General features: G+C 31.7%; 3 protein-coding genes across 3 annotated transcripts in view; 2 read left to right on the top strand and 1 right to left on the bottom strand.

The window, feature by feature from the left end:
• Nucleotides 1-9,518, top strand: part of Snoo (Sno oncogene) — a 62,573-nt gene extending 53,055 nt beyond the window's left edge. The window contains exons 5-6 of the mRNA XM_067284025.1: nucleotides 657-862; nucleotides 5,251-9,518. Coding sequence (XP_067140126.1) covers nucleotides 657-862; nucleotides 5,251-5,703 — 659 coding nt within the window. The 3' untranslated portion in view covers nucleotides 5,704-9,518. The remainder of the gene's footprint in view (nucleotides 1-656; nucleotides 863-5,250) is intronic.
• Nucleotides 9,519-14,255: 4,737 nt separating this feature from the next.
• On the bottom strand, nucleotides 14,256-14,951 carry LOC136986501 (reticulon-1-A-like). Its single transcript, XM_067284054.1, has one exon. It carries the CDS (start codon nucleotides 14,949-14,951, stop codon nucleotides 14,256-14,258), a length of 696 nt encoding a protein of 231 aa, XP_067140155.1.
• A 1,079-nt stretch (nucleotides 14,952-16,030) lies between these two features.
• Plod (procollagen lysyl hydroxylase) overlaps nucleotides 16,031-22,201 on the top strand; it is a 93,778-nt gene continuing 87,607 nt past the window's right edge. Inside the window, 1 exon segment of the mRNA XM_067284027.1 lies at nucleotides 16,031-16,531. Within this exon segment, the coding sequence (XP_067140128.1) occupies nucleotides 16,444-16,531 (88 nt within the window). The 5' untranslated portion in view covers nucleotides 16,031-16,443.

Here is a 22,201-nt window from a genome sequence, read left to right as displayed (position 1 = left end):
GAGTCTCGGCCAGTTTCGGATATTTTTCAGTGGTTTGACCTGCATATTTTAGCACCATCCCGTATCGTACGGTTACCCTATTGTCGGCTTGGCCAAACCCTAGATAGACGCGAAAATGTCCTCTTATAAGTGCCCGCAGAATAGAGAGAGATAAAAAAACAAAAGGAAATATTCGCCTGTTTGATTTTTATCATAAAGAGAAGAGGAAATAAATCATACGTATTTAGTTTTATATAATCGTTTAGTAAGTTTTGCCTCTCGTAAAATCTCGTAACAATAAAATTACGCACAAGGGTTCAATTTTTGCTATTATTACTTTATTTTAAAGGTGTATCTTTACAATATTCAGAGAATTTAAGAAAATAAAGCTGAAAATATTTAATATACTATTTAATTAATTAATGAATATTTAGTTTCAGTGAAAAGTAAACAGAAAATGTCATAATAAGTGCAATTTTATATGTATATATATATATATATGTATATTTATTATATCATATTTTTTCATTATATCATTTACAAATAAAAAATTAACCAGATTTCAATATATTAACAATGGAACAAAATATAACTGCTTGTATGAATTAAAATTCTGTGTTAAGTCTATATATCTTACTATAAAAAATATTTATTTGATCATTTTAAATTTGATGTAGGTGCGGAGGCAGTATTTGAATCTGCTGACGAAGATGAATGGGATGTGTATTTAGACAATGATTTTTCAGATCTCAAGAAATTGTTAGAAGAAACAAATTTAGACAAGGAAACGTGCGAAAAAATATTAATTCAAGTAAAATTACTTATCGTCAAAAATAGAAACTCGCTTCATAATGCACTATATAGTAAAAAGATAGTTCAAAAAGTAAGATTTGTTTCTATACTTTTTAGCATTTTTTAGTGTGCTTGTTTCTTCTTATATAATTAGAGAAATTAGGGAGATATTTATATAGATCCAATAAACAATAAAATTACATTTTATTTGAGATATTTTGCCGCAATTATAGTTTTATAACAAGTAGGAAGGATAATCTGCCGTAGGAAGGATGCGGTTGATTTCCAAATAACTTCTTGCTTACGTATATTTTTATTATAACCAATAACATCAACGTATCATTTACTAATCTAAGAGTTTGGAACTAATTTTCTGTACTTTTTGACTTGCGTTATCGAGCGATATTCAAACCAAATCCCAAACTGGAAAATAGCATCAGATAATCTAGTAAAGATTTGATTATTTGATCTGTTTTTCTGTTTGTTATTTAATTTGAATATCATTTACTAACAACTTCTTTGAAAAATTTATCAAAATCAAATGGATAGCTTAAATGGTGATGGTACCAGCCTGCCACTTAGATTTATAGACGATTTGATCTGGATATATTGGATGCTATCTTTCGCCATATGTACGTTCGTATTGTAAACCCGATTGAACCTTTGGTAGGCGTGTGAAAAAGGCATTCTCGGTGTTTGTAGGATGGAAAGAGTTTGTAAGTGATTCTTAATGGACATTCAATAAATTAGTCGGCAAAATTGATCCATATAGATTAAATATATTAGCTTTACTATTTAGCTGCAACAGTAAATTTGAATCCATAAAATTTTTAATTGTGAATAGCAAAATTTTGTTGCCTTGTTTAATGTTTTGTTATTAAAGAATAATTTTCTAATTAGATAGATTACAAATTAGTCAAAAAGTCTCCACGTCCGTCGGTTGTAAATTATTTCCACATTCTCCTGGACATTTTCTTCCAACTCAGAAGCTGGAAGTCATTAAAATAATCCCCAGTAACTATTTTTAAGTCTTCGACTGTTTTAAGGTGGGGTTAAGAAAATTTTTTTCACGAAACTTTAAAGCGGTCGTCATATGCTGTTAAATCTGAAATTTGAAGAAGACACGTATTGGATACACGTTCAGTTCAACATCTACAATCAATCTATTATTGATATATTTTATAAAAGACTTGCCCAACTATCAATTCTAACTAAATATTTCAAATTCTAACTTCATATTGAGACTGTCTCTTAATCATCTTAGGGTCTTTTGTAGCCATTCTGTAGGTGAATTCTTACCATTTATTACAGCAAGATAATTTTGCAACAAAAATTGTTTGGAAAAGTTCTGGAAAATGAATGAGGAAACTGTATATGTGCGAAGGAAGCGTTTTTTTTTAAAGTTTGCTCCTTTTTCCTCGTGAGAAGTTGGCATCCGTAATTGTAATCCAAATTATTTTCATTCCTGCTAGTTTGTTTCTTTTTCTTCTTTCTCTTTCCACCCTGTAGGCACTAACGGGCCTGTTTTGAAAATATCCGACACGAGTTCATCCAGGCCTACAGTGAGGCAGCAGGGTGGTTCGTATCTAGAATGGACCACTCGCAAAAATTCCCGAGGTTGCTCGCTTAGATTCAGTTTCGGATCCTCAGAGCATTATCCTCAGGTTGTTAAGGCTGATACCTTAACAACCTTGAGCTATCCAACTATCTCATCGTCGTCATAATCATCAAGGGAAAGAAAAAAAAACCTTTCAAAGTTCGTTTGTAGGCTTTCTTTTGTTCGTCACTTTTTCAAGTCAGTGTTTTTTCCTGCAATGTTCGGAATTTATTACTCCGAATGCTGGCAACCCTAGCTATAACATTAAATATAATTATGATAAACGTAGATCAATTTACTTGCAACGCTTACATGTTTAAGTTTAGTGTTAAACTAATCATTAAATTATTTAATTACTTTGATATATTTTGCCAAATCATTGTTGTCTGCTTTCTAAACATTAATATAATTTATAACTAGTGTACAATAATAATAATAATAATTAATTATCTTTAATTTGTAATTTTTAAATAGGTATATGTATATATATAGGGTGGCTTAAAAATGATTTAACCATTAGTAAACTTTTATTGTTGGTCTTATTACTTACAAACCTTCAAAAAATGAAGTCTTTTTCATTATACGAATTATAATACTAGCAAATTCGGTATACCATTTACCACTTTTGGATCACTCTTTATATCTGGATGACCACTCCTATTTGCTGTTAATATATGATATATAATGGATAATCAGAAATATATTAAGTAAAAGTGTCTGAAATTTAAAAAAAATTAATTTTAAGTTTTATGAATTGCAGTGGCGTAGCGAACATAACTGGCGCCCAGGGCACGACACTTTATTGGCACCCCTCCCTTCTCCAGAAAACATATAGTTTGTCTTGGAGACCATTTGGGCACCCCTCTGCGAGTGGTGCCCAGGGCATGATACATCCCCTTGCACCCCCTCGCTACGCCACTGATGAATTGTCTAAAAGTAACATGCTAATTGAAAAAAATGCTTCTGTGGAGCATAAAAAAAGCTATTTTTATTTTCTTTCTTTTTCCTTATGCTTTTTTCTCTTTTGAATTTAATTTGTAAAGCATATGTTTTGTTTATTTCTGTTGTGATGTCCCTTAATTTAAAGAATGTTTTATAGAAATTGATTGATTTGTTAATGCAAGCAACAGTTCATTAATATCATACAGTCAACTGCAGTTTCATCCATTACTGTTGAATCCGACACACAATGGTTTCAATTGGCATGGATGAGGTATAAGAATGATCCTTAAAAATATCTCTAACAACAAATTTTAATGCTTAAGATCTGTGTCGGGTTTTACAAATGTTCGAAACTGGAATGCTACGCAGAATGACATATTTCAAATATTCTGAATACATTCAAATATATACAAATATATCAAGATATACAATTGCAAAAAGTAATACAAATGAGTGTTAGGCAACTGTATTAATAATGTTTAAAACAAAAGAACTTGCACTTGTATAATATTCACAGATACAGTAGACCCCCCTATAACACAATAGATGCATTCCGTGTTATATGAATTCCGTGTTGTACGAGTCACTTAAATACACAAGCCAATCACAGCCCGGCACGTGTGCAGTTTAGGGGCTATGGTTGTTTGAAAGGTTTTCTTCCATAAAATTAATCGACTCTAGACTAATTTGATTCAACATTTCCAAATCATGTATACTTTTTTGGGAATAATCCATATAAATTATGCTATAAACAAAAAATTGTAGGATTACTTACCGAGTGCGCACCGTTCGACGATGCCATTGCTTAAGCTTGTTTTCGTCGCAGAGCGGCTCGTCGAACGGCGGGCACATGTTTTCCAATAAGTTATTTTTCTGTGAATTCGCCGAACTTTGGAAACATCATTAACAGAAATATAATTTTTATGGCCGTTAAATAATAAATGGTTTTTAGTAGGTCCACTGCTCGTTTAAACTCGATGGTTTGTGCTATTGGTCCAGATTCGACCAATCCTGTCGCGACACGAGTTGGCGATGACGTTTTACCATGTTATACAAATCTCTTTTAGCATGTTATATGAACACAATTGCAATTTTTTCACCGTGTTATACGAATCCGTGTTATGAGGGGGTCTACTGTACTATGAAATTCAGTGCACATGTTGAACTTGAAGTGTCAGAAAATTTGCCATACACACGAGACATTTATTTCATTGCTGGAGATATTTTTAAGATTTTTTTTGAGAGATGTGTCATATATATTTTCTTCGTAATGTGCTACATGACTGCCTTATTAAATTGTGCCACTTTTCCGTGATTAATTTTAATTGTGGAGAAGTAGCCTGATGTAATAGGGCAGTTGTTCAGCATATTACTAATATATTGGGTTTTATGATGTTTGTACATATACAGTGGACCCCGATATAACGCGCATGTCGGGCGAGAAACAACACCTGTGTTATAAGGTGAACCGCATTATACCGAGTGGCGCGGTGTAACACGGTTCACCCTTTTACTTTAGCAATAATGTCAAGCTTTTCTTTCACACTGTAAGCTTTTCTTTTACTCATCATGCATACAATAATTAAACACTATTCAAAATACATGCAGGAACTCAATACATACACAATTACTCAATACGCAGTAACAATAAAATGCGCTACTCACCAACGCCGCACGGACCCGTATAAACGTGTTTGAGCTTATCACATAGCAAACATCGCCCACGCTATAACTGAGTGCACGGTATAGTGAGCAGCGCTATAATGAAGGTCCACTGTATTTTCTTCCAGCCTAGGAAAGAATTTAGTTTTTTAATCATGTTTGGATTATCCTATATATTTTAAAATTCTTTTTTTGATCGTTACAATATATTTTTACAGAAAATAATTAATGATAAGTGATTTATTTAATAAATATAAATGATTACTTTTTATTTTTAGGAATTAGAAAAGCTGAGAATTGCAAGAAGAATAAAAATCAACAAAATTCAGAAAGACAAAAAAAATCTACACCAAGAAATGGAGAAGATAAAAAATGAATTCAAGGAACGCCTTTCGGAAATGAAAGATACCAAAGACATAATCGATTGGGAACATCAAAATAAAGAAATCGAAAAGTCAAACAACAGTAACCCCGATTATTTACATCTACTGAGTCAAAACGAATATCTGCAGAAGCAAGTTTTCTCCCTTCAGCGAGAAATCGATAAAATGAAAGATTATTTAGCAGAACCATCTATAACTACTCCGGATGAAAATGAAAATAAAGCCGTCGGAGACGTTTCTTCGTCGTTAACAACAACGGCATCGTCGCCGACACCGACAACAACTACGACAACAACAATCTCGACAGAGAGCACGGAGAAAAGCTCTACCGAAGCAGCTATAAAATAAAAGGAAAACCGTGCAGATACGACATTATTTTTGGCCACGTTCGATACCGTATTGATAAGAAAGAACAAATATTTCTTCTTTCCACAATCGGTAAATGTTTATTTGTTCGATTGCAATCATTCGCAGATATTTCATCGGCCGAGTTTATCTGTATTGCTTGAAACAAGTGCAGCCTTACAAAATGAACATCTGTTGAGTCTCAGATAATTTTATTGTTAGTTTGGACATGTGACTATTCTTCTGCAATTTGGGATTGTTCTTCCCTTGAATATATATATAAATGTAGACTTAAGATATCGTTATTCAATTGAAAGAATACAAAATAATAATAATAAAAAATGTATCTTCTTCCTGTGAAGCTTGTTATTCGACAAGTAGTTGATTGACTATGGTGCTCATAAACAATTGGTCTGATTTTCTATGTTTTCAATTGCATTTGTACAAAAATTCATAAGAGTTCTCATTCAATTTCCCATATATATATATATATATTAAAAAAAATTTTTTTTTCATAGTGTTATCAACACATTATTGAAATTGGATTGAAGATAAAACTACGTGTACATTAACATACCTTAATAATTATTATATTAAATGCCAGTATCTATGGATAAAAATAGATTAAAAAATCCTCCTTTTTATGTTTGTTAAGCTCAGTGTAACGTCTTTTGTCGATCGATTCATACTTTCGTGTACTGTATTATAGTTTTTTTTGTATGACGTTCGAAGAGTTGTATTGGTACATATTATTAATTAGGTTAATTGTTCATATTTACTTCGGCATTTGACGGATAATTTCGTGTCAGTCTGTCCAGAGATGGATGATGGATTTCGTTTTTTATGCCGTAGGATTTTAACGTAGAACTTATTATTTTCTCTGCCAAAAAAAAAACAAAAAATATTATTATATATAAGGAAAAAATGATATAGCGTCTCTCTTTTCTGTATATGTAGGAACAGATCTACTTAAGAACTACTTTTGTGCCAGTGCAATGTCACTTGTAATTACAGTCATAGCACAGAAAACACTGCCAGACCGGTCTCCTGTAATTCATCTTTAAGATATCGATCGTCATTTAAGTCTCGATGATATGTTTTATATCGTTTTATGTATACTCGTATCATTTGTATTATTCCATTTTATGTAAAAGACAGAAATATAGAAGTCTTGTTTAGATAGTAACGTAAGTACAAATCTTTTAAACTGCCTATTCGCTAACATTGCCTATATTAGTTAATTTGTCGATTATCTAGATAGGCAGTTCTTAGTTTTTAAACATTAAAAAGATATTTTAAATACTATGCAAAGATTTATTTGTTTTTTAGTTTAATACCTCATATTGGTCTCTATACAATTTAAGTAAATTTATAATTTTTTTTTTTTTTAAGATATTCACCTCATCCAGCTGATTTATTATAATTATATTTTTAGTTTACACCACGTCAGAAGGTACTTAGATCCCTTTAATATCCACTCGACGATCAAAACAACTGTATTTTATGTCACGATAATCAAACGATCTTTAAAAATTAAAAAAAACACACGCGCGCAAAGAAATTGTAGGAAAATACGTCAGAATTTAAGGACATTCGGAAAGAGTATTTACTTTTATCTTAATATTTTAGAAAAGAAACACTAAAAATTAGTGTAAAGATGCAAAAATTAAGCAACAGCAGCAGAAAATACTTTAAAAAATCAATCTTTTTATCGAATACTTTGTTTAAAATCCATTCAAAGATCTGGCACGTCGTGTGCGCGAACGTATAGTGCCAGCCGAAAAGATTTTTTCTGTACCAAACAGAATTTTTTGCTAAATATCTTGTAGAGAGACTGCCATTTCCTACTATTCACAAAAAAAAAAAAATATTCATATTTGCATAAATGGTGCTGATTCAAATGTTTTTGCTCCTGTCTATTTCTATAGATATTGACTGTTGTGTACATATTGTTCCGTTGTGTGTGTGGCAATGATGCAAAATGATACATTTAAAAAAAAACAAAAAAAGTTTTAATCAGCATGTAATTTTTGGTGCCTGTACTGTGTTTTATTCTATTGAAGATATTTAAAAAATAAAACAAAAAAATATATTCATAAAATAACGAGAAAAACAAACGGAATATCTTGAATGAATTAGCCTTGTTTTGAAACATTACTCGCCAACATTCCTCATCATTTTTGTATTCTGAAAGCCTTATTGCACTTATTGCAAGTGTGGTGAAATAAGACGATACGTCGGGATTTATAACAGATCATCGAGATTGCAAAATAAAGCTAGAAATATATATTTAACTTGCATGTACTGTGTAAAACTCGGAAAAGAACGGGAGTCGTACGCGAATGTTTAACGACCTTGTTGAAATTCTAAATATACAGTAACTGTTTCTTTGGGTGTTACTAAATAAAAACCATTATATAAGCCTTTACAGTGGCAGTTTTAGGTTGTGTGTGGCCATAGGCAAACGTGAATTTTTCGGGCCCTTTTACACGTACGAAAACCCGTATTACATTATGCTCGCTGTTGTATTAGATCTAGGATCCTGCCGTACCGGATTCCGAGTGCGGGACCGAGACCGGACGTCGATTCCTGCGTCCGAGGCTCCTAGAAGTACGAGATTCTACCCGGGATGCCTGTGTCTAAAACTGCCACTGAGCCTTTAATAATGTGATTAAACTAATTATAATAATGATGTTGAAGCCATTTTAATAACTAGATGTCGAGAAAATGGTCAAGAAAGTGTCCAATATTTCTTTCTTTTTTGGTAAAAAAATTACTTTGTAATATAAATTTTCGATATTTGGTACAAATCTGTTTTTATTTCTGAAAGAAACAGACGAGTGTAATTGTATTTAGTGTAACCTAAGCACTTTGAATTTGTTGCTCAAAGAAAAATCTGAGTAGGAAAGAGATAATGGAAAAGGTTATTCCAGAGATGTCCATTGTAAACATTTTAAAGAAAAGAAAAAAATAATAATCTAGGAAAAAAGGATTATAGTCACTCGTAATTAATGAAATGTTCCTGAAATGTAATTTATAATTAAGATATTTGTGTGGAAATAATAATAAAAAGAGGCTATTTTATTAAATGAGCTTGTAAGTCCCATAACCGGACTTTGGATTTTTGTACAGAAAATGTTTGTATTCTGCATAAAATTGAATGTGTCAATGTGAAGAAAGTTGTGATTGATTTTAATACACACGTTTAGTTTTATTTCATTAGAGTATTTTAAATACCGTCTTCCCGTAGTAAAGTTTTTAGCTTCGGTTAGAATTTGGATTTCTTTCCGTACGTCGGGCATATTCGTTTAGAGTTCTCGGCGAAGGAATGGCACCAATGCGTTAAAGCTAATTCCTCGTAACGTGTTACGTGTGATCGGTTGCTCTGCATTCATTAAAATGTATGGTACAATAAATAATAATAGTCAGTAAATTTGTACTGGAGCACAAGTGTATGCAATGAGCAAAAAATGTTCCCTCAGTTTATTTAGGAAAATTATAAAAACAGTTATAAACTGTATTGTACCAGAATAAAAGTACAACTTTTATTTGCCAATATGATTTTTTTTTTGTGTCTTGTTTTTTGTAAATATAAAAACAAAATGCTGGAAAATAATATGGAATTTCCATTTGCTTATTCAAGCAATTTTCCTCATAACTATTTCCATGTGTTGCATTCAATTTTAATATCACTCTTTTATCATGAAAATGTATTATAGAATGTCTTGCTCATATTCTCCTATGTTATTGATTGTGGATACGAATCTGATCGCCGATCAGAATTCTAATCAAAGGTACAAATAAAGTTTTCATGCAGATTTTCTTTGTTTTGTAAATTTTACTTAAAAGGCTTTTAATTTTATGAATATCAATTTAAACAACCTTGACTTTTAATATATTTTAAAACAAAAGATATTACAATGTACCATACATTACCATAACATGTGTTTTAACTTTAAAGAAGTCTTTAACACCAATACCTAAAAGAAATTAATTATAATGTTTACAATATTATAATTAATATCAAAATATTAACAAGTACACTATGGACATAATAATTATAAATCTGGAAAAATATTATTATTATTATTTGTGGCTAGCACAGTCAATTCAATGGTACAGACTGCAACAGGTACTTAAAATATCAGGTTTATCGTAGGTTCTTGGGAAGAACCGGATGTTCGGAATGAATTAAATTGATGGGATAAGGGGTGCACAGCACATGGGCTGTGTATTAGGCTTGAAAAACCATGGAAAACTACATGGCTGGCTCATTACTAAGATATTCAGAGAGATCACTGCAGGACAAGAGCATTTCTTAGCTTGAAGTTGGTGATATAATTCTGTTAATGACTAAGATGTTAAGGTCCACCAGTGGTCAAGCAATCTTTGTACCCTAAACACTGGGAGTACGGTTGTGGGTTTGCGCCTCGCTCGGATGGGCTGGCGTTACAGACATGGGTTTTCTCCATGTCTGTAACGCCTAAATAGGGGCCAGTTTCCCTTAAAAGGTCTCCTGGATGCATCTCCCCTAGGCAGATTGCTCAAGTGTTGTATTGCCATAACTTAACAAACAACTAAGATGTTAAGATTTTCTAAATTATCTGATATTCCATTAATAAAATGTTTACACTAGGAAAGTTAAATTTTTTTCAGAAATAACTGTGTTTAAAGTTAAACAAGTTAGCTATTTACAATAATCACAACGAAATTAGTTCAACTCACTTTTCATATTGCATGATGCATGATTTAAATCAAACAGCAATAAATATTAATTAAAATATAATATAATGTTAATCTCTTACCTTCATGATAAAAACTGTAGTAGACCTGAGTCAATTATAAGTAGCGGCAGATATAAAGGAAAAAAAGGATAGACAGTATAATCTATATATTTAATAGTGAACAGAGTCACAAGTGAGTTCATCCCTTGCTGCTGATCAAATTCAGGTCTTAAACTTCAAAACGTTAGGTGTGCAGAAAGTTATAAACACTTGAATATGTTTAGACTTGACTGAATTATTAAGGGTTTTAGCACTTTTTGATCTGTCACATGCCTAGTACACTATGTATCTATTATTAGAATCTTTTGTATTGTACAATGATTTTTATCTGAAATTAATCCGCGTATATTGAAGTACATTCTAAATTCATTTATAAAAGCATCTATATTTCGTGTTATTACATACTTCAATTTGACAATATTGATAAGCAAAATTTTAAATTCATTGTATTTTTTTATTTTATTCATTAAAATTTAACTATTGAATAAACCGTTGCAGGTCTGAAGCGTCTACCAGTACACATAGTCTACATTGTTATGGTAACATGGCAATTCACGCAGTTAAGTATTTTATTAAATATCTACTTTAAAATCAAGAATTGTAAGTTATTACTTCCTTTGCTTTTAATTAACAATTATCATATCTGGATGACATCCATAACGGTATTGTCATCATCTTTCTTGTAAGTTAAGCTTAAACACAGACAAAACACCTAAACCAGTATATATTACCTCAAATTAGCACTTTTGCAAACATTTTTGTCTTTTTATAACAGAAATCTTGATATATATATAATACAGAAGTAAATGGACAAATTAAAATCGAATATTGTCCGTTTAGTTCTGTGTTACGTATACCTGAAGATAGGGTAACCGGATAGTTGATTTCTGGAGATTGTCACCAGTTTCGCATGTTTTTTGTGAAAGAAAGTAAAAATGTAATCCCCGTGTGCTGTCACTAACTTGTAAGACATATTTTGTATTAGATGGCATTATGTTGGCATGTTTCACATATTTTTGATCATATGTCACTGTCTTGTTTGGTCTGCTACATCTGTGTGTGGCATGGTGTCTCCCCTCGTCCAGCTTTTATTCGTCTTGCATATAACTATATTTCTGTGCTTTGAATAGACCAATTTTATTAACACGTCAATATAATATCTTCAATTTATACATAAATAAATAAATAAATTTTAAAAAATAACCAAAGTTTAATCAGTTTTACATCCTATTTTCACTGATTCTGAAATTTGTGCTGGTTGGATTATAAATTTTATGGTCAGCCTACCAAAGATGTCTGTTATAAACACACCAAAATGTTTGTAAAAATGCTAATTTGAGGTAACTGCTAATTTAGGTGTTTTGTCTGTGTTTAAGTAATATTGGAGAGTAATTCTACATGAAGTTGCTGGCCTGAAAGGACTGTGAAGTATTTTGGACAAGCCATTAACAAAACTAATCAAGGTAACTTCTGTCAGAAAGACTGGGTACAGTCCAGTATGCATCCATTTCAGCTACAACCAATGCACTGGTGAATGGTTTAATAAACTTTTACAGTACTGGAATGTCTTATAAATGGGATTGATCTACCCAAAATTTCACACAAATAGACGTCAATTTTTACTTTGCAATCGCTGATGATTTGCTAACCTTTTGCTTTCTCTGTTTGATTTTTTTTCGTTCGTGCTTTACCCAAATTTTCTCCGCTAGTTCTCCCAGATTTGGGAGGACAATTATTCCCTGCTTCCTTAAATTGTAAGCAAGTGGTGACAGATACACTTATATACAAGTACAGACATTACATAATAACTAAGAGTGTCCTCTTCGTCTGCGGAACTAGTGGTTACATCCACAATGTTATAGGGATAAAATGTAGATTTGAAGATTTTAACTCGGCCCCTCGATATCAGTTCTAGTTACACTTATTAAGGAAGTTGCTCAAATGTAAATCATTCTGGTGATTTATTAGGTTAATTGATAGTGCTATTTTTCCTATTTTCTTATTGCTATTTCTCATTATTTTGGTTATTTTGTATCAACGTATTTATCAGAATGCTTGTGATATACAGTATATACCAGGGATGGCCAACACGTAGACCGCGGTCGACCGGTCGACCGCAAAGATTTTGAAAGTAGCCCGCGAAGCTAAAGTTGAACAATTTGCTTTCACTTAATGTTTAAAAATCTTAATTCAATAATTTATTCTTACAATAATGGACTGTCTGTGCAACGTACCCATACTGTGTGTATTTATCCCGATGAACAATGCAAATGAATGTTAACTTTTAAATTAATTGTAGTCGCAACGCATGCGCATATAAATGGCAATTGCATAAAATGGCGCAAAATCATTTGTCAGACAGTGACGTGACAGCCCCTGGCTTTAATCCACTTGTTACTCCTTGTTTGTGCACTTCAATTTATCTTCAATTTTATTATTATTTTTTTAATTCATACAGCGAACAGAAGCAGGTATGTTAGTTTAGTAATTATTGTTTTAAATGTTATTAATATTTAACACTATTATTTTAGAATAAATAAACCAACTACAAACCGGAAAAAATAAAAACTTATCATTATTTATTTATCATTATTAATTATTTATTAAAATATTTATGAAAAATCCTAAAATTGTTTGCCCATATTCATAGTAGCCCGCAGACTATATTTTACCGAAAAAGTAGCCCCTAAGAGATAAAAGTTTGGCCACACCTGGTATATACGATCGACGAGTGTTCTTGCCGATCTCCATCCGAAGCCAAACATTTTTCTATTTACATCTGTTTATTCCTTTGGATAATTTTGCACTCCAATTTTTCACAAATTCACAAAGAATTCAGCATGAATATATTCAATGAATGAATCTATGAATCTAATAAAATTCATTCAAAAGTTAAAATGACATCAATTCCAACAATCTAGGGCATTTTACACCTGTAAAAGGGTTTTCTCCTTCATGCAGGTAAGTGGAAAGGTCAAGTAGACCCTTGTTATGTACCAGTACTTTATGATCTTTGATTACCAATATGTCACAATTACAATCCATAGTCTGTTTTTGATGAACGTACACTAAAAATGCATCCACTCTGATGCATCATCAATCACGCAATGGAGACTGTTATTATGAACTTCAATACATGAAGTATAACAATTTCTGTTTTAAAAATTCTAACAAAAGAATGCCAATATTGGTAGTTTGTTGTAGGTTTTTATCTGAGTAACAAGCTAGCCATGTGGAATTTTACAAGTTTTCTTTACAAACAATATATAACACCTAAATAGGGACCAGTTTCCCCATGGGAAGTCCTCCCAGAATCTTCAAGTTGACTGAAAACCCTTCATCCTAGTGTTTAGTGTGCTGTGAGCTATTACATGATAATAGTTGTGTAGTAGTGTTTTTCTTTTTTCCAACGCCTTTCTAAGCAAAAGGGCCATAACTATAGCACCCGCACCAACTATTCTTGTAGCCGTTATACAACTATGAAAACACAGCGATTTTACTAGCTAGGTATATTGCACAGGGATACCAGGAGGATTCCCCAGAAAAACTGGGTCAACACCATACAAAGGGGTCCCCTAATTTAAATTCGCCATGGCCCCCATGAAGCTATAACGGGCCATTGTCTTCTCACTTCGTTCAGTAATTATTAATCAGACACCAGAGAAAGAACATTTCTATCATAAGCTTTATTTTAACAAAAAACAATATAGATAATTTTGAATGTTTCCATAAATGAATTCAACAATTTAGAAATTAATTAAAATAAACGTTTCAATCTTCTTTTATCTCTTGAGAAATTCTGTATTTTACCGAATTGGTGAGGCTGTTTATATGGATTTTCAAATATTCGGCAGACGAATCGATTTGGTCCCGGTAGGTTTCGTATAGTTTCGGAACTGTAAAGAACGACACGTAAGCCATGTTGATTAGGGTCATTCCATTGATCCAGGAACCAATGTAAGTCATGCAATAGAGGATCAATCCGAATTTCAACGAATCCATTATATTTTCCATTAAGAAAAGTCTCCTCAAACTCTTCCATCCTTCGTTACCATATCCCAACATGATATCCACGTGTCGATGAATCTGTTCCGATGACTTTGTGACATCCATATTAAAATAATTTTCAAGTGGATCTTCACCGAAATGAGTCACGTACGAAAGATTTTTGTAAATCTTGAATCCCATTCCCATCATCAAACCGATCAAAGATAAGTGGGCCACGACGCTTATAATGGAGTACCAAGTGAGGGAAAGGAGAAGGATTAATCCCGTTCCGAAAACGATTCCGGTTTTGTAAGGATCCTTCCAGTACACGAGATCCCTTTCCTTCGGAGGAATCCATTCGGCTTTCAATACGTTCCATATGAAATTTTCTTTATTCTTAATTTTTAAGGTTTTACAGATTTCTAACAGCTTTGCATCCACGTTAAACGTTCCTTCTTGTTCTACCTTATCGGGATCCATTTTTCGTCAATATAACACCAGCCGAAATTTCGATTGTTTTATTATCTTTTGCTTTAATTGTTATAAATTATTATTCGGTGATAATTATTTAACAATCTAGCTTGTTACACCCGGCTCTCGAAGTGATCCAGGGTTCGAATCTCTGCTGAGCCTAGTGGATATAATTGCTCTTTTGTAGAGTACGTTCGAGTTTTGGTTAAAAGAAGTCACTTTGGCCGTGTTCACAATCGTTTTTATTACTATTTCAATGAAGAAATAAAGCTATGCGAGTTAAGACGGATTCATTATTTTTCTTTTTTAAGGAAAAGTTACATTGGTGGGTTTAAGGATAATTTTGGAGATTGAAACGGACCCATCAGAGTTATCAATTTGTCTACTTCGAGTCGTGAAGGAGAAAGTTATATTTAGTTATTTTTAAATTTTATATTTAAAATTGTTTGAATTTCCTTGTTGCACGATTTCCTTCCTTCTGTTCCGAATCCACTCGGTTTTCTGCATCGATGCATTTCGTACCGTTGTATCGATCGAGTGTTTCAGATGTGTCCTGCAATATGTATTTTTAAAAATATTTAACTCTTTCCGCCGTGTGGGCACTAAGAAGGCCTCTTTTAGCGAGTTTATTATGGGTTCGGCCAGGCCATAACGGGGCGGCCGGGTGGCGAGGACGCCCGTCATTGTTGTTGTTCAGAAATTTGACTGTACTATTTAAAATACATTTTTTAATTTCAGGAAAAACTGATAAATAGAAAAGCTCTTAGAAAATTTGGCCCATTTAAAAATAATTATGTGATAATTCCGAAGATTTCAATTAAATTCGCTCGAGCGATAATTTTATGCATTTTATTATAATATTTAATTCCCGAACGAATTGAATTATATATTTTTATTTCTTACAAAATTTTAACAGAAACGTCAACATTAAAAAAATAAAGAAAGAATAAGGGGAAAAAAAAGGTTTCGCCATTAAAAATAAAAATAAATAAAAATTCTGAGAAATTCCAAGACGCGACCTCTAGTGTTAATTAAAGGCGTAACACGTTGTTTATGCTAAGAATGGGCATGGTCACTTGTCTGTCTCGTCTTCCATTTTTGAATAAACAAATAAAATAAAAGCATTAAAAATCGAATATATTTGTTCATTTTCTTTTTTTTCTCACTAAACGAATAATAAATTTTATTATTAAAATAACCTACATCCGGCTAGACTATTTAATTTTTTTTTATTTTATTTATTTTTACACAATTGAACTTGGGTTAAATTTCTTTTCTGCTCTGCTTACACGAGGAAAATTCAGACAATTAGGGGGTATTTTTAAAAAATTCGGGATGGCATTTGTGTTTTGAGGACATCTGGTCATTCGTTAATATATCTTCGAGGCCGCCAAACCCACTCCAACTTCCGTTTATCTCTTGGAAATATTCACGAATCTGGACACTTCCCACGCACTTACACATTCACACACGTTTAAATAAGTTCCTAAGCTTAATAATTATGTTTCAGAACAATCTTTATAAACTTTTAATTACATTTTTATATGTGAGTAATACCCTGTTAGACTTTTCAACAGCTGAAGATAAAGGTAAGTTTGTTAAGGATTTAAGTAAAAACACAAAATAAGTGAAGAAAAACTTTGAATTTTTCTTGTTATTCAGTCCTATTATTGAAATTAATCAATTTTTTAATTGTTTCTGTGTATAAAACACAACCCATTGTTGAAATTGATGAGTTTTGTAGTTCAAATTTTGATGTGGGAAAACATGTGTAGAGCATTAGATCTGACATTTAATACTTTGCTTTTTAAAGCCTTCATTAATTTATTTTGTTAAATAAGTTTATTATTATTAACTCTCAAGTATTATTAGATGATAAAATGTGTTATAAAGTTTTAAAATATAATAAAATTATTACAGAATTGCCTAAAACTCTTCTGTTTTTTTTATTTTTGGGTAATTTTATGCCCCCCCGAACTAGAGCCAGCATGACTGACAAGTCCTTGAGTTGTAAATGTTTAAATGTTACTGCATTAAAGTGATGAAAAATATAAATGATTGCCATACTTTATATGTATATAAAACATATATAAACATATATAGAAAGCAAATGAACATTAATGAATGCAATAATTAGTTTATTAACTAGGAACTTGATATGGAAAATATATTATTTTTTCATTCCCTTAACAAAAAATTGATATTTTGTCTAGACAAAGTCTAGATCATTTTAAAAAATAAATAAAATTGGCAACAAAACTTGGCAAAGTTTGAGTATTTTATTGCTTTTTCGTGATTTATATTATTTATTCAATTGATATCTATAATAACTTTTAGTTTATCCGTTTACTCATTTAATAAGAATAAAAAATTGTATATTATCATTCGTTTACTTTAAAATGAATAAATTAATTAAAAAATATTACATAAATATTAATATATCACTAATTATTTACTTTATATTAAACTTTTTAACTATTTTATATATTAATATTCAGTTTTCTGTTAAATTTTAATTGTATTATAGTAAATTTTGTGTATTACACTATTGAAATCTAATAAAAAACATTAATTACTGGCGTCGATAACTTCAAAACACCTTAGATCAGGTAAAGAAAAGAAATTTTTGTGTATTTTGTTGTGTATTCGGTGCCTGCGTGACGACAATTTGTTTCCGTCAAATAACTTTACTTTGATTTTTGTCCTATCTTTAGAATAAATTTCTTTTCTCTACTAGTTCTAAGGTGTTTTGGAGTTATTGATACTAAATACATTAAGTTTTTATAGTGATTTATGTGTTATTAGCTAATACTAGTCTAAATAGTCCAAATTACGTAAAAACTTCTTATTTAATTAGCTAGTTTAAGCCAAATAATTAATCCAATGCTATTATTTGATTATTAGCATTAGCAATGCTGGCACTGAATGGACGAATTGATGAAAGGTCTTCCATTATTGATTAGCTTACTATCATTGTTACAAAACTGTAGAAATGAATTTTGGGTTAATATTACCTATGGTAGCGAACATGGCGGCTCATCTCTGAAATGGTGGGTACGCATGTTCTAACGTAACCTATTCTAATAATTTGGTTGTCAATAATTATGGTAATTTATTAGAATAGGTTAGGTTAGGTTAGATTAGAACGTGCGTCTCCACTGTTTCAGAGACAAGCCGCTATGTTTTGCTACCATAGGTAACATTAACTGAATTTTGAGTTACTTCAAATCTAGAATGGCAAGATTGTTTATCACCCAAAGCAGAACAGCCTTTAAGAGAATGAAAAATGGGTCTAAAAATGGCTAAACTTTTTAAAAATTGTTTATATATTGATCTATAAATTGGTTATATTGCATTAGATCTATAAAATGGTTTTATTTGAAATTTTATTCTGTTTTTGAGGATTAAAAACAGGAGAAATCTGAGACTGTCCCAGGGAAACCAGGACGTATGATCACAGATCAGGGATGGATTGAGAGCACTGTGAGGAGTGCACTCGGAGCCATCAAGAAGGGAAGCTGGGGATATTTTTAAGGCCTCGGAGAAAAGTTGAGCTTATAATGATTCCTAATCCTATAAATTAATGTTATTTTTACTCGACCAAACGATTGCCTTAATCAATCGGACCCGATTAATTAAGACGATTGTTTGGTTGAGAATCTATGTGTCGGGTTACAGGATGTTTAGTTACTTTTTACTAATAAAAATGTACACGCTTTTAAGACTGCTTTTTATTAATAAGGAAACATTCTACATACTTCATTTATTCAAAATATCAAAAGGGGCCCATTTCAGGCTCCATACAAGCTCTTGATGGCCCTGGATGCACTTGTATCTCTTAGCTCAAACAAAAAATGTGGGAAAAAGAATAAAATGTAATAAGAATTGCAGAATTTCATTAATTTTTGATAACTTATGTATATTTGTTTCTGGATCTTCTCTTGCTACTAAATCACCAATTAGCACAGCTAGACTGAGGAGGAGTTTGCAATAACTCAAAATACATTTGCTAAAGTATAACAATGATCTTAATCAATAAATAATCTTCCGACAGTTTGTCTACTTAGAATTTTCTTTAAAAATTTGAACTTTTGTCTTTTAGAGTCTTACTTAAATTCTTTATTTTATGATTTATTGACACAAGCTGAATTATATGGTTACTTTTTATTATTAGTAGTTTTAAAACTTCAACATTAATTAACAATACCATTTCAATTGCAATTACATGCAGTTATTAAAGTACAAAGATTATTCTAGATGTAGTATATGTAACACAGCTAATTAAATCGTAAAGTCCAAATTGTATACGTACTTTTTTTATTATAAATTAATGAATAGTAGTGAGGTTAAGGTCGAAGTTTTAAATGCAAAAACGCGTACGTCGGACTTTCGGCGCCGCTTTCCTGTAAGCCTAGAAGTTCGACAATGGCGTTTGGAATGTCGAGCGTGATTCCACCGACTTTCCAAACACCATTGTCAAACTTCTAGGCTTACAGGAAAGTGGCGCCGAACGTCCGACGTACGCGTTTTTGCATTTAAAACTTCAGTTTAATTATGGGAACATAATTAAAACATCAGTAGAACTCTATTGTATGCTCTTCTCTGTCTTAAATCATGTAAAATTGTTTTACAGTCTCTCAAGTATTGGATTATTGCAAAAGATATGTAAGAAACTATAAATTTTTATTTGTATTTGTCTTCGATTGCATTATTTTTAAATATATTTTGTCCCAGATATTTTTTATTTTATGATGTTTAATAATGTAATGCCACATTTGTATTTTAGAACATAAATTGACCAACAACCTGCATTAAAATCTATAGATTATAACTATTAGTGCCCGAAGCAGAATTCAATTTCGTAATCTGTAAAACTAAATTTGGCAACAATGTCTTAAGGCACCATTCATTAATTACGTGTACAGCTTTTGAGCCACTTTTTTAGTGTACAATGATATACTTTTAACAAATTCCCTCCCCTTTAATTACGTGTTGAATGTAATTTGAATATAATTAAACCTCTGACATTGAAGAAATATTTGCATAATTTTTTAACTGAAAATTTATTTACATGACTAGAAAGGTCTGCTTATCAGAACAAATTCGTATACCACTAGTATTAAAAAAAGTCCATATAGACAATGTCTCAACCACATCCCTCTACATCGTGTACAATGATGCGCTTTTTGCAACTCCCTTAAACTGTAAAACATCTAATATATTATAATTTTTGTGATATTTCCTCATTTACACTAAGTTATCTGAATGATGTTTTGTTGATAGTATCACTACAGGTAACATTGACCTATTTAGCATATTATTTATTGATCCATAAAAATGAACAATAATAAGGAAGAATAAATGTTTTAATGAATAAAACAACAGATGTTTTTCTATTAATATTTTTCCATTTATCAGACTAATTGCTTAGAAAAATTTGCAAGCTTCAAAATAAATGAATTTCTAAAAATATTATGAAGATCGAAGATGACAAACTATTGATATTAAAAAGGTTACTTTAGTTGGAATTTTGTAAATAATTTAATTAATTTTTGGCCTTGTAATAGCCGAAAATCTAGCAATATACCAGGCATGGGCAAATGCGGCTCTTTTTGAGTTACGTGCGGCTCTTGCTGAAAGTGCTATCCTTCCTAGCCTTACCATACTATCCACCATGACAGTACAGAACTGCGGCTCCCATGCATTTTGCAAAACCTACATTTTGGTTCCCACTGAACTCTTGCTTGCCCACCTTTGCAATATACATTGCCATAGAGATTTCACTCCAAATTAGTTTTTCATTGACAAAAATCTTAATGAATGACTATATATATAGGATGAGTCAAAAGTCTACACATACAAGGATTTTCAGTTTTGGTTATGTCTTTTAAACCATCTCTTTTGCTAACGCAGTTCCAAATCTTAATTTCTGTCAAACAATTTTGTCCGATACTAACGTTTTCGGACACGTTCAAAGTCCATCCTCGCGTGATTTAACATCAAACATCCAGTGGTGATATTCAGCGGGTTCGCATCGGTTCGGCCGAACCCGTTGGTAAAATTTTCAGTTTCCCGAATCTTGTTAAACACACGTAACATTTCTCAGTGGTTTTGTTCCTTTTAAAAAATATATTAAAATATACGTATTATACTCTGTAACACTACTAAACTAGAGCCTTATACCCCGTTCACACATAGCATTTCAATGTAGATTGTGAGCAAGGTCGGGGACTATGCCTTGGTGCAATCTCTCTCGACCGAAACGAGGTTTAATCGCGATCGATTCAAGAGAGTTCTTGAAACTAGATTCAGTCATAAGAGAGATCCCACAATCTCACACGCATGAGATAATACAAGATGGCTGTGGAACACATGTTGGGCTATGGACAGCAAAATAAAAAGGATATTGTATTTTGAGAGACAATGACATCTGTCTGTTATCAGCAGTGCCATTCGGGGTGAAAAATTTCTCTGCCTAAAAAGAAAAAAAAAGGTCAACAGCACTAATATACTATTGTTACCTGGTCCTGGCCCAGGGCCCCTTACGTTCCAAATACGCCACTGATTATTAGATATATCGCAAGAAAGGTATTGTATTTATTTCTAGCCAAAACTTCCATTTTGTTTGTCGGTGATTGTTAGGGAAAAATTTTCTGCTAGCGAACCCTTTGTTAAATATTTCGAATATCACCACTGCAAACATCCAAAACAGAATTATAGAAGTAAAATGTACATACCGTACATTTAAATTTAATGATAATTCATTCCAAAGTCCGATTTAAGAATGCTAAAATTTTCAAAACATTTTAAATGCTAGGACATTCCAAAATCCTAATGTTTGAAATTTCCGAAAATGTTAGTATCTGATATAAAACTCTTTACTGGAGATTAAGACGTGGAATTGTTATTATTAAACAGATCCAGTTTACATTCATGTTTTCATTTCTTGTTAGAATACTTGAAATCCATAATACATCAAATGAATTTATAAAATGTAGACAATTTTTCAAGGTTTTTAAGTCCACGGAGAATCAAAAAAGAGAAAACAGTATGAAAGCATAGAGGATGGAATGTTGGGATGAAGTCCCAGAAAATGTTTATCCTTTAATAAATGTTGATTTCAATAAACTAAAGGACATTTTATATAGTTTAGTCCTTTGGTATTTTATTTCATAAAATTTAAACTATCCGAACGAACATATTTGTGAAATTTATGTACATGTAACACAAATACTAACGCTTGTTAATCGAGGTACATG

Source organism: Centruroides vittatus, unplaced genomic scaffold (genome assembly GCF_030686945.1).
Source record: "Centruroides vittatus isolate TY-2023 unplaced genomic scaffold, ASM3068694v2 scaffold_1047, whole genome shotgun sequence".
NCBI classification, from domain to species: Eukaryota; Metazoa; Arthropoda; class Arachnida; order Scorpiones; family Buthidae; genus Centruroides; species Centruroides vittatus.
Note: the sequence above shows the minus strand (reverse complement) of the source record. Positions and strands in the feature narration are given on the sequence as shown.

Bases quoted from the DNA above. Each gene is read 5' to 3' on its own strand.
- LOC136986501 (XM_067284054.1), bottom strand. From the start codon at position 14,951: ATGGATCCCGATAAGGTAGAACAAGAAGGAACGTTTAACGTGGATGCA.